Genomic DNA, 13,563 nt, shown 5'->3' with positions numbered 1-13,563 from the left:
ACCGAGCCGTTCGCGGACGATGGCGGCGTTTTGCACCGTTACCTTTATGAAGACATCGTCGTGTAACTGTTGTTGACTCACTCGTGCTGCTTCAGGGAAAACCCTAGGATCTGATCTTTCAGATCGAACGATGGCGGTACCGCGGTGCCGTTTCTCACTTGGGAGCATCGTTCGTGGAGCAGCGCTGAAAGCCAGAGGAGGAGGTGGAGTGGCTTTGTCTTGCACGGAGCTTCAGTGGATTTGTCAAGCCATGCCTGGGCGACGGGTGCTACACTGAGTCATGCCTAGTTGGCAGGTTACACACGACAGATCTTTCAGAGTTTTCGCGTCTGCACGGATGAGCGCAGGGCGGTGGCGCTGTTGGGCGCCGTGGTGGTGTCGACGGATGTCTGGACTTGCAAGAATGATGCGGATCTCTCTTCTGAAGATGAGTTTGTGGTCTGATGATGATGGCGGCGGCTTCTAAAACGTGTGCATGTGGTGTGCGCTTTCTGCTACACCGACTGTTGGTTCCGATACGTTACGTGGGTGGATCACCGACGACATCGGTTTTAGATATGGGGAGTGAGAGCACTCCACATTATCGAATTTATAGATGTGAGTGGTGGCCTCGGATGGATTGATGCATGTTCTCGTCAAACCTTTGTGGAATAATTAATAAAGATGGTTGCATGCATCGATTGATGCAGAGGTAGGAGGTTTACCTCCTTTTCTAAAAGAACTTTTTTTATACATAAAACAAAAATCAACAATTTAGATCGGTCATTATTAAGTTATAGTAACACTTAATACGGTAGATGCTAATACAAAATATGCCATGCCCGCCACTGAACGAGAGTAATTCGGTCATAGACGCCTTTGGGAAGCAAGAGAGACAACTCGAGATATTTTTTTCCTTTCTCACAACAGTGTAAATTAACATCGAGTGATTGATCAGTCCGACGATCCGGACTGGAAGATGATAAATGCGGTGACGACCCCGACCACTCCGGTGAGCCCCAGCGCCAACGCCGGCAGCGGCGCCATCAGCCCTACGTTCTGTAGAGAAGCAAAGCAACGCTAGTCACGCACTCACGCTTCCATTTTTTTTACCATCAAACAGGGAAAGAGAGGTGGCACGCGAGCTGCTGAACCTGAAGCACCCCTTTGCCGGTGGTGAGCTCCACGCCGACCGCCCCGAAGAAGGCGAGCATGGCGCCGCGGCTGAGCCACACGTCCAGCCCGGGGCCGCCCTTGGACCCCTGCTCGCACCTCACGCTCAGGGATTTGAGCCTCACGCTCCTCCTGCTCACTACCAAGTACAAAGGTGAGTAGTAAGCGGAAATTTGACAAAACGCCAGCTCTGGGCAATACGAACTGGTGAAAATTGCTACACTTTGAGACGGCCGTGTAAGAATAAACTGAAGGGAACAGAAAATTGCCGAAGAGAATAATGGAAGATCTAGTTTAAATTACTACCACGAGCAGCAGAGCGGGCCGACGTCACGGACAAGCGGGGGACGCCATTGCCTGCACGGAGAGGACGCGAAGCTAGTCAGGGAGAGGGAGCTAGCTCAAGAGGGCACGAGGTTTTACGACGCTACTTCAATTTCCTGCACGCGGATAAAAGGATTTTTTTTTGCCGGGAATCTGCCCTGGCAAGCGAGAGCAGAGAAAGAGAGAGGCGACTGAGCATGGCTACCTGGCGTCGCGGCGAGACGGAAGCTGGGAGCAGCGGAGGAGAGAGGGAGGCGCTGAGCCATGGATGGATGGGTGGGAGTCGGTGAGGTGGGGAAGGGAGGAGGAGGAGGAGGAGAGGACCAGCTTCTAGCCGCTTCCTTGTAGACACCTTATCGGTACGAGATCGACCGATGGCAGCCGCACGTTCAAGCAGTGCCTGGCCTGCATATGGCACATCAGATCAGATATTTCATTCATTCACTCCGCAAGGCACACAGTGTCACGGTTTAGCAAGGTACTCCCACCACCTTCGGGGAAGACTTAACATGAATTACAATCTTAAAAGATACTCTTAACAGTGCATTTTACAGGCACAGCAAGAACACATCGAGACGGAAATACAGCAGTAAAATTACAACCAGAACAAGACCCCAAGCTTTTAACACCATTGAAGCCCCAAGCTTCCGCCAAACAATCTCTCTGTCTCTAAGATCCGTGCGGATGCCGGCGTGGCCGGGTGGTCTAGTGGTGTTCTTCATACAAAGGAAAAGTAGGCAAACAAGTTGTAACCATGCATTTGCATGCGAAAATGCAGGCCACCTTTTACAAACACAAAGTTGACACAGAGCATACATGCCATCAACACCCTCTTCAGTCATCAACTTCCATCAAATGCGGATTGCAACAACCGAATCCATACATATGGCCAGATTAATCGAACCCTGCGGAATTACTGAGTGTGCACTGCAACAACTTACAATATAATCCTCACAGAAATCTATGAAATTCCCCTGTCCTAAACAAGCATGCAAGTAGTAATGGCATAGCACAGTAGTACGCACATACAGATCTGAGTGGCACAGCAGCGGCTGACTAGCACCACCATAGGAGAAGTGCGGCGACGACAGCGCAGAGCATCCGGGGATGGAGCTGCACTCCGGTCTGCGAGTGGGACCCGGAATGGAGCCCGTGGCGCCCGGCCGGCGGGCTGCGGCGGTCGATCCCAGGCGGCGGCATCCTCCCGCAGTTGCAAGCAGCGGTGGGCGGCTGCATCTGCCCGCAGCTGCACGGTGTCGGCGTCGGCGGCGGGACGGTGAGAGGAAGCGCCGACGGCGGCGGAGGAGAGTAGTAGAAGAATGGATGCACCATTGGCGGTTGCCCAGCGGCCCCGTCGGCGGCGGCGGCCGGCCGCGGCAACGGCGTGGTCAGGAGGAGGAGCAGGAGGAGGAGCTGTTGCTGGGGTGCCATGAGAGCTGAGGGCGAGATGGGTGCGTCAGTGCGTGGCTAAGCAGATGGTGAAACTATTTTTTTAACACGGCAGTCGGCAGATAGTGAAACTTAAGCCGTGCACTGCATGGGTGCCTCGTGGGGCACTGTTACTGGTCTGGCACCAGACAAAGCTTTCAAGTATTTTCAAGCTCACTGTCGGATGGAAAAAAGGAAGAGGAGGAGGGCAAAATCCTCATTTGGAGCACGAACTAGACCACGAAGTTCGAATTCCATGGCCGAAGTAGGGTTTATTGCACAGGAATTCCACCAAACCTTCCTCACCTCGTTACAATTCAAAATTACAAGCCGGCCAAATGGCCACTTCTTCCTCGCCAAGTTTCAATTGCTGCAGCTTTTTTTTACGTCATTCAAACGCTACGGCTAGGTAACCATATATGTGGAAAAACGTTACTAGGTCAAAGACCAATTGACGACCTGCAAGCCGGCTGGAAGTCGCGTCTCTTTTCTGGGTCGGGCCGCTGGCCCATTGCTTGAATTTGGATTCCCGCTAACCCTGGCGCCCTTGACAACCCCCCCTCCTTCAGAACCATCTTGTCCCCAAGCCACTGACGAGGGAGCTGCTGGCGAAGATAATTTAAATCTTCCCAGGTAGCAACGGAAGCATTCGTGCCTCTCCATTGAGCAATCACTTGCAGAATGGTACGATGTCCTCGTTGAGGAACACGGTGCTGCAGAATTTTGACATGAACCTCAAGAAGAGTGTCAGGAGGAGGAAGAGCTGATTGTACCTGATGGTGGGAAAGTACACATGCTTTAGTTGAGATACATGGATAATTGGGTGAATTCCACTCGAAGGTGGAAGATTCAAACAACAAGCTAGCTCTTCAATCTTTTCAGTGATGACATAGGCCCCATAGTATTTAAAAGAGAATTTTATGATTGGCTCTCGTAACCACAGAGAATTGCACATCTGGCTATAACTTCAGGAACACTTGACTACCCACTTGAAAATGACTTTCAGTTCTCTTCTTTATCAACCTGAGATTTCATTCTCTCTTGAGGTATGAGCAACTTTGTCTAATTAAATCAATAACAAGAGTCCTTTATGCCAACTTCCAACCAGTGAGTAATGTCAATGTAAGCAACAACATCATGGCAGAAATACCAAATATCCGGGAGCATGGCCATATAAGATTTCAAATGGGGTTTTGCTAAGGAAGAATGCCAATTTGTACTATGCCAGAACTCACATAACCATTTAGACTATTTGTGAGCATGAGCACTGATAAAGCATCTCAAAGAGCATTCCACCAGTTGATTAACTCTTTCTCTTTGTCCATCAGTTTCAAGGTGATTGGGAGTGCTCATTTTCAACTCACTACTAGTAGCTTTCATCACAAGTTTCTAGAATGTACTGTTGAAAATAGGATCTCTATCTAATACAATGAATTTGGGCATGTTGTGTAGCTTGTAAACATTGTCAACGAGCACATCTGCTACTTTCAGAGCATTAAAAGGAGGTTGGAGAGAACAAAATGGACATATTTAGTAAATTTGTCAATCACCACTAAAATACAATTGTATTAGCCTGAAACTAGTAATCCACTAATAAAATGCTTTGTAACCATCTCCCAATATTGTCCTAAAATGGGTAAGGGACAGAGTAACCCATGATATGCTACTCTTTCAGGTTTTGCATGCTGACAAATGATACATGACTTGAATGTGTCTCTGATAAATTTTCTCAGGCCAATCCGACAAAATAATGCATGAAGATATTCTTATATTGTAGATAGTCTTATATTGTAGCCCCATCATTTTGCTAAATCCTTGTGTTAGCCATGTTGTTTGCAATCTTTGAGTTTTTATGTGAGCTAAAATCTTTCGATCACCTCTAATTGTAAACTCATGAACATGAAGACATGGTCTCCAGTGTTCAACTGCTAGCAGAATGGCCAAATATTCTTTTTCATACACCACGAGATATTGATTCTTATGGACTAAAGCTTTAGGCCATAAGCAAGAAGGTTCCCAGATTGCATTAACACAACTCCAATATTATGTCATGGGCATCAGTTTCAATGACAAAATGTTTACTGAAATCTGGGAGAGCCAAAACTGGAGTTGACATAAGAGCTTGCTTTAATGTGTGGAAAACTACTTTAGTGTGAGAGGTCCACAAGAATTGAACTCTTTTTGTAAGTAATTGACTGAGAGCTTTAGCTTAATAACTTTCCTGTAATAGCCGGTAAATCCCTGAAAACCTCTAATTTCTTTTGCATTAAAGTAGGCACACGCCATTCAGCTATATCTGTAAATTTACATGGATTTGTACTCACTCCTTCATGACTAATAACATGTCCCAAATAAGCAATTGTTCTCTGACCCAAAGCACATCTACTCTGCTTTACCTTTGATGCGTCTCACACACATTTATAATTTTTGATTGTTATATTATCACTTTTGAATACTTTTTGTAGCATTTTATATTATTTTGCTGGACTAACCTATTAATCTAGTGTCTAGTGTCAGTTCATGTTTTCTGCATGTTTTTTGTTTTTCAGAAATCTATATCTACCGAGGTCAAAATACCATGCCAATTTAGTACTTTTTTCGTAGCACGAAGGTTCCAGGAAGCATCTGGGGAGAACGAGAGGAGCCAAGGGGCCCCACAAGACCACCTGGCACGCCTAGGGCCTAGGGTGCGCCCCTGGCCATGTGGGCCCCACTTCCATCGTCTTTCATCCATCCCACTGCCATAAATTCTTCTAAATAGAGAAAACATACGAGATATTTTATCCATTTTTTCGTCACCGCCAGTTTCTGTTCTGAGGAGATCCAATAGAGGCATGTTCCGATGCTCTACATGAAGGAAATATGCCCTAGAAGCAATAATAAAGTTTTTATTTTATGTTTCCTTATTAATGATAAAGGTTTATTATTCATGCTAGAATTGTATTGATCGGAAACTTAAATATATGTGTGAGTACATAAACAAACACTGTGTCCCTAGTATGCCTCTACTGGACTGGCTCGTTGATCAAAGATGGTTAGGGTTTCCTAACCATAGACATGTGTTGTCATAGGATAACGGGATCACATCATTAGGAGAATGATGTGATGGACAAGACCCATCCGTTAGCTTAGCATAATGATCTTTCAGTTTATTGCTATTGCTTTCTTCATGTCAAATACTTATTCCTTCGACTATGAGATTATGCAACTCCCAGATACCGGTTGAATACCTTGTGTGCTATCAAACGTCACAACGTAATTGGGTGATCATAAAGATAGTCTACAGGTATCTCCGAAGGTGTTTGTTGAGTTGGCATAGATCGAGATTATGATTTGTCACTTCGAGTATCGGAGAGGTATCTCTAGGCCCTCTCGGTAATACACATCATAAGCTTGCAAGCAAACGACTAAGGAGTTAGTCACGAGGTGATGTATTACGGAACGAGTAAAGAGACTTGCCGGTAACAAGATTGAACTAGGTATGAAGATACCGACGATCGAATCTCGGGCGAGTAACATACCTATGGACAAAGGGAATTATGTATGTTGTCATAACGGTTCGACCGATAAAGATCTTCGTAGAATATGTAGGAGCCAATATGGGCATCCAGGTTCCTCTATTGGTTATTGACCGAAGAGGTGTCTCGGTCATGTCTACATAGCTCTCGAACCCGTAGGGTCCGCACGCTTAACGTTCGATGATGATATAGTATTATATGAGTTATGTGATTCGGTGACCGAATGTTTTTTGGTGTCCTGGGTGAGCTCACAGACATGACGAGGAGTATCGAAAAGTTCAAGAGGTAAAGATTGATATATATATATATAGGATGATGGTATTCGGACACCGAAAGTGTTTCGGGGGGTACCGGTACTTATTGGGTCACCGGAAGGGGTTCCGGGCACCCTTGGCAAAAGATATGGGCCTTATGGGCCAAGAGGGGAAACACACCAGACACAAGGGGCTGGTGCACCCCCCATATGGGCCGGCCTAGGAGGAGAAGGAAAGGGGGGAAGGGAGAGGAAAGTGTGGATTAGGATTCCCACTTCCTTCCCTCTCCCCTCTTTCCTCCCCCCTCGGTTATATATGGCAGGGGGCGCCTTGGGAGGGACTCCAAGTAGGATTCTTCCTACTTGGGTGCCTCCTATGGCTGCTCCTCCCTCCCACCTGGGTGTGCTAGGCTCCCCCCTCCACCGTTTACACCCCGGTCATATTTTCTTAGTGCTTAGGCGAAGCCCTGCGGAGATCACTTCACTATCACCGTCACCACACCGTCGTGCTGACGGAACTAATCTACTACCTCGACGTCTTCCCGGATCAAGAAGGTGAGGGACATCACCGAGCTGAACGCGGAGGTGCCATACGTTCGGTACTAGACCGGTCGGATCGCGAAGAAAGTTTGACTACATCAACCGCGTTGTGAAACGCTTCCGCTTACGATCTATGAGGGTACGTGGACGCACTCTCCCCCTCGTTGCTATGCATCTTCATGGATAGATTATTGAGTGTGCGTAGATTTTTTCGTTTTCCATGCATAGTTTCCCAACAGTGACATCAGAGTCAGGTCTATGCGTAGATGATATGCACGAGTAGAACACAAAGAGTTGTGGGCGGTGATAGTCATACTGCTTACCACCAATGTCTTATTTTTGATTTGGCGGTATTGTGGGATGAAGCGGCCCGGACCAACCTTACATGTCCACACACATGAGACCGGTTCCAACGACTGACATGCAACTAGTTTTGCATAAAGGTGGCTGGCGGGTGTCTGTTTCTCCTACTTTAGTTGAATCGAATTTGACTACTGCTGGTCCTTGAAGAGGGTTAAAATAGCAAACTTGACGAATCACCATTGTAATTTTTGCCGTAGGTAAGAACGGTTCTTGCTAGAAACCTATAGCAGCCATGTAAAATTTGCAACAACAAAGTAGAGGACATCTAACTTGTTTTTGCAGGGTATGATGTGATGTGGTATGGTCAAGGCATGATGCGATATACGTTATTGTATGAGATGATCATGTTTTGTATGATATCAGGCAACCGGCAGGAGCATTATGGTTGTCTATTTATTGTATGAAATGCAAACGCCATGTAATTGCTTTACTTTATCGCTATGAGTTAGCAATAGTTGTAGAAGCAATAGTTGGCGAGACGACCATGACACAACTATGGATATCAAGGTGTCGAGCCAGTGATGATGGAAATCATGACGATGCTTTGGAGATGGAGATCAAAAGCACAAGATGATGATGGTCATATCATGGCACATATTTTGATTGCATGTGATGTTCATCTTATATGCATCTTATTTTGCTTAGAACCATGGTAGCATTATAAGATGACCCCTTCAATAAATTTCAAGGTAAAAGTGTTCTCCCTGAGTATGCACCGTTGCGAAAGTTCATCATTTCGAGACACCACGTGATGATCGGGTGTGATAGACTCTACGTTCACATACAATGGGTCTAAGATGGTTTTACACATGTAGAATACTTGGGTTAAACTTGAAGAGCCTAGCATGTACAAAATGGCCTCGGAACACTGGACACCGAAAGGTCGAACGTGAATCATATAGTAGATATGATCAACATAGAGATGTTCACCATTCATGACTACCCCATCTCACATGATGATCGGACATGGGTTTGTTGATTTGGATCACGTATCACTTAGATGACTTGAGGGGTGTCTATTTAAGTGGGAGTTCTTAAGTAATTTGATTGATTGAACTTAATTTATCATGAACTTAGTCCCGATAGTATTTGTAGATCTATGTTGTAGACCAATAACTCATGATATAGCACCCCTATTTTTTATATGTTCCTGGAGAAAAATAAGTTGAAAGATGATAGTAGCAATGATGCGGACTGGGTCCGTGATCTGACGATTATCCTCATTGCTCCACAGAAGAATTATGTCCTTGATGAACCGCTAGGTAACAAACCTGTTGCAGGAGCAGATGTAGACGTTATGAACGTTTTGCAAGCTCGATATGATGACTACTTGATAGTTTAGTGTGCCATGCTTTACGGCTTAGAACCGGGACTTCAAAAACATTTTGAATGCCACGTAGCATATGAGATGTTTCAAGAGCTGAAAATTGGTATTTCAGATTCATGCTCGTGTCAAGAGGTATGAGACCTCTAACAAGTACTTTCCCTACAAGATGGAGGAGAATAGGTCAGCCAGTGAGCATGTACTCAGAATGTATGGGTACTACAATAGCTTGAATCAAGTGGGAGTTAATCTTCCAGATAAGATAGTGATTGACAGAGCTCTCTAGTCACTATCACCAAGCTATTAGAACTTCGTGATGAACTATAATATGCAATGGATGACAAAAACGATTCCCAAGCTCTTCGCGATGCTGAAATCAGCGAAGGTAGAATCAAGAAAGAGCATCAAGTGTTGATGGTTAACAAGACCACTAGTTTCAAGAAAAAGGGCGAGGGAAAGAAAGGGAACTTCAAGAAGAATGGCAAGCAAGTTGCCACTCCCGTGAAGAAGCCCAAAGCTGGACCCAAGCCTGAAACTGAGTGCTTCTACTGCGAAGAAAATAGTCACTGGAAGTGGAACTGCCCCAAATACTTGTCGGATAAGAAGGATGGCAAAATGAACAAAGGTATATTTGATATACATTTTATTGATGTGTACCTTACTAGTATTCGTATTAGCCCCTGGGTATTTGATACTGGTTCAGTTGCTAAGATTAGTAACTTGAAACAGGAGCTGCAGAATAAACAGAGACTAGTTAAGGGCGAGGTGACGATGTGTGTTGGAAGTGATTCCAAGGTTGATACGATCACCATCGCACACTCCCTCTACATTCGGGATTAGTGTTGAACCTCAATAAATGTTATTTGGTGTTTGCTTTGAGCATGAATGTGATTTGATCATGTTTATTGCAATACAGTTATTCAGTTAAGTCAAAGAATAACTGTTGTTCTATTTGCATGAATAAAACCTTCTATGGTCATACACCCAATGTGAATGGTTTATTAAATCTCAATCGTAGTGATACACATATTCATAATATTGATGCCAAAAGATGCAAAATTAATAATGATAGTGCAACATATATACTTGTGGCACTGTCGTTTAGGTCATATTGGTGTAAAGCGCATGAGGAAACTCCATGTAGATGGGATTTTGGAATCACTTGATTATGAATCATTTGATACTTGCGAACCATGGCTCATGGGAAAGATGACTAAAACTCCGTTCTCCGGAACAATGTAGCAAGTTAATGACTTATTGGAAATAATACATACCGATGTATGCGGTCCGATGAGTGTTGAAGCACGTGGTGGGTATTGTTATTTTCTGAACTTCACAGATGATTTGAGTAGGTATGGGCATATCTAATTGATGAAACACAAGTCTGAAACATTTGAAAAGATCAAAGAATTTCAGAGTGAAGTGGAGAATCATCGTAACAAGAAAATAAAGTTCCTACGATCTGATTGTGGAGGCAAATATTTGACTTGCGAGTTTGGCCATCATTTAAAACAATGTGGAATAGTTTCACAACTCACGCCAACTGGAACACCATACCGTAATGGTGTGTCTGAAAGTTGTAACCGTACTTTATTAGATATGGTGCGATCTATGATGTCTCTTACCGATTTACCACTCATTAGAGACAACCGCATTCACGTTAAATAGGGCACCGTCTAAATCCGTTGAGATGACACCGTATGAACTATGGTTTTGCAAGAAACCTAAGCTGTCATTTCTTAAAGTTTGGGGATGCTATGCTTATGTCTAAAGGCTTCAACCTGATAAGCTCGAACCTAAATCAGAGAAGTGCGTCTTTATAGGATACCCTAAAGAAACCATTGGGTACACCTTCTACCACGGATCCAAAGGCAAGACCTTTGTTGCTAAGAATGGATCCTTTCTAGAGAAGGAGTTGAAGGAAATATGCCCTAGAGGCAATAATAAAGTTGTTATTTATATTTTCTTATATCATGATAAATGTTTATTATTCATGCTAAAATTGTATTAACCAGAAACTTAGTACATGTGTGAATACATAGACAAACAGAGTGTCCCTAGTATGCCTCTACTTGATTAGCTCGTTAATCAAAGATGATTAAGTTTCCTAACCATAGACATGTATTCTCATTTGATGAACGGGATCACATCATTAGGGAATGATGTGATGGACAAGACCCATCTGTTAGCTTAGCATAATGATCGTTTAGTTTTATTGCTATTGCTTAAATTCATGACTTATACATATTCCTCGGACTATGAGATTATGCAACTCCCGAATACCGGAGGAACACCTTGTATGCTATCAAACGTCACAACATAACTGGGTGATTATAAAGACTAGTCGTGAACCCATGCAGTTGCATGGGCTAGTGGTTTACTCTTTTTTAAATATTCTTGATACTATTCATATATCATGGTGAAATGCCTTCTTGCCATTTTTGAACATGTTACCACAAATAGAGTTCAACCATTTCACCTAAATAACTATTCAATAATTATGTTTTTGTTGTGCAAACACAAAAAAAGAACCGCAAAAGATAGATTGCAGAACCGGATTAAATAGTGATAGCATAGTTAACTTTCCCCCAATGCCATCATAGCATAGTATGCAAGAAATAACTGGATGAGATGGATGGACATATCTTTTATATTTTTTTCATTGATCATGAAAATTTATTAAGTATGTAATTAAGAATATATCATCCATCTATTTGACCTATCATGGTAAAATGGCCATGTTCGTCAATCAATCAAGGCGCCAGGGCTACAACATCCTTCTTTAAGAAAAACAATCTGATTAATTTTACTTCAACTTTGGGATTAATCAAAAAACAGGTTGTTACCTTCTTTTCTAGTTCTACTTTGGTAAAGGAAGAGCAAGTTATTTATCATAGTGTGCTATTCGCTGCTTCATTTAGTAAAAAGAACTCAAAAGTAGTTTTCGTAATGCAAAAAGGACTTGCAAGTTATGCAAAAAAAGCACTACCGGTATTTGTAGTATACACAATTTCTTTGCATGTTTATTATTTTTTAGGTGCCAACTGCATAATTAAAATTAAGTAACTAATTTTAAAGAATCTGAAAAACTTAGTCTAAAGCACGATGAGTTAGGGTGCTTTCAACTATAGTGTTGAGCCAGTACATATATCTTTCCGCCAGTGTTGATGGGCATCGAGGATTCTAAAACAGTAGATGAATCTGACTAAACTTATAAACAAACCAAACCCAATATTTCTTTAGGGCATATACAGAGAAACACATTAACAAAAAGTAAGATAGCAGGTTGTATCATTATCGAGGCCTTTTAGTTTTATGGCAACATGAACGAACATATGACCGACAAAGTTGCAATATATCAGAAAGACGTATCCAACTACAACCTAGAAAGAAAGAATCTAATCATGGCAGACATATGAGGTAAATGACATAGCAATGCATCACTTGCGTGTTCAAACATTTATGCTGCAAACCCTTTATTCGCTTCGACTCTTCCAGAGCTAGACTCGATCCCTGTAGCAAATTAGATCAACGATAACAATCATGCATGGCAAGGAATAGAGGATTCTTGCCTCTTAGCTAGTATAGAACGTGTGCAAATAAAAGCATTAATTAGCTGTGTATCGTTTGATGTGCAGGAGGGGATGTAAGATTGATGTGTTATTGCTTGTGACCGGAACATAGAATTGTAATATATCACAATTCATGAAATAAATAGTTTATACTAATAAATAGTGTTATCCTTCTCAACGCATGGTGATATTACACCTCAAAATACCATAGATGTAGATTTTTTTATAAACTTGGTAAAAGATAGGAAAGTTTGACTTTTGAGAAGAATAATGCACCTTATAATAAAATAGGAAAGTAAAATTGGGTGATCTCTAAAATCATTCCTTGGATTTCATGCTACATATAGAAGTGCATCCTCAGTAGTTGGTGCCTCAATATTTTGAAGAGACATCATAAACACGTAAACTGAGATATTTATTTTTTTCCAGAGATTATCAAATTAGAAGGGACCGATAGAGCAACATATGTACTATTCATCAAAGCATAGCATATGTTAAGAAAAGTAATATCACATACAAAGAAATTTCTGAAAGATCTGGCATGCAATGACATGAAACATGATTTACATAAAAGCACATTTACTATAAAGTGCATCCCACATTTTATTTTACTTGCAAATAAGCATGGACCAATGATTTACGGACATGAGAGTTGAGCCGCATATGGTACATTTGACTTGACTAATAGCATGTGTATAGGAGGTACAGATCTGTTCAACAATTTATATCTCCTCCTGAATGCCATCATTGACATGTTCATCTATCAGACAAAAAAAACCTAAGTTATGGATTATCATAGAACCTAGGCATATTATAGAAATATTAATTAAGAAAATCATGCACACCTGTAAAGAGGGAAAAAATTGCAATGTATATAGTCCCATGCTTATTGGGCCTTAAGGAATCACTGGACTGAAAGCTCTGAGTTACCTTCCGAAATTAATTCACCATGTGTAGGGTTGCTATAATTATCAGCTGATATAGTATAGGAAGAGCGTAAAATTAAGTTCGTACCTTTTAGTAGGCAAAATAAAAAAAATGATCAATCAAATATGAGGTTGAACTGGAAAGTTATCACGTGTTGGTCCA

The 13,563-nt window shown here is 42.5% G+C and overlaps 1 protein-coding gene across 2 annotated transcripts; it reads right to left on the bottom strand.

The window, feature by feature from the left end:
- Window positions 1-741: 741 nt before the first annotated feature.
- Window positions 742-1,875, bottom strand: LOC125523241 (stress enhanced protein 1, chloroplastic-like). Of its 2 annotated transcripts, none has more exons than XM_048688293.1 (4): window positions 1,682-1,875; window positions 1,459-1,509; window positions 1,134-1,291; window positions 742-1,038 (listed from the first exon to the last, which is right to left on the bottom strand). In XM_048688293.1, the coding sequence occupies exons 1-4, from the start codon at window positions 1,740-1,742 to the stop codon at window positions 934-936; spliced, it is 375 nt and encodes a 124-aa protein (XP_048544250.1). In that variant the 5' UTR covers window positions 1,743-1,875; the 3' UTR covers window positions 742-933. The 2 variants fall into 2 exon arrangements, with proteins under 2 accessions (XP_048544250.1, XP_048544251.1); XM_048688294.1 differs by having other exon boundaries at window positions 1,462-1,509; window positions 1,682-1,872.
- Between the last annotated feature and the right edge of the window lie 11,688 nt (window positions 1,876-13,563).

This window comes from Triticum urartu, chromosome 7 (genome assembly GCF_003073215.2).
Source record: "Triticum urartu cultivar G1812 chromosome 7, Tu2.1, whole genome shotgun sequence".
NCBI classification, from domain to species: Eukaryota; Viridiplantae; Streptophyta; class Magnoliopsida; order Poales; family Poaceae; genus Triticum; species Triticum urartu.
The sequence above is the reverse complement of the archived record's forward strand: the minus strand, read 5'-3'. Positions and strand labels throughout refer to the sequence as shown.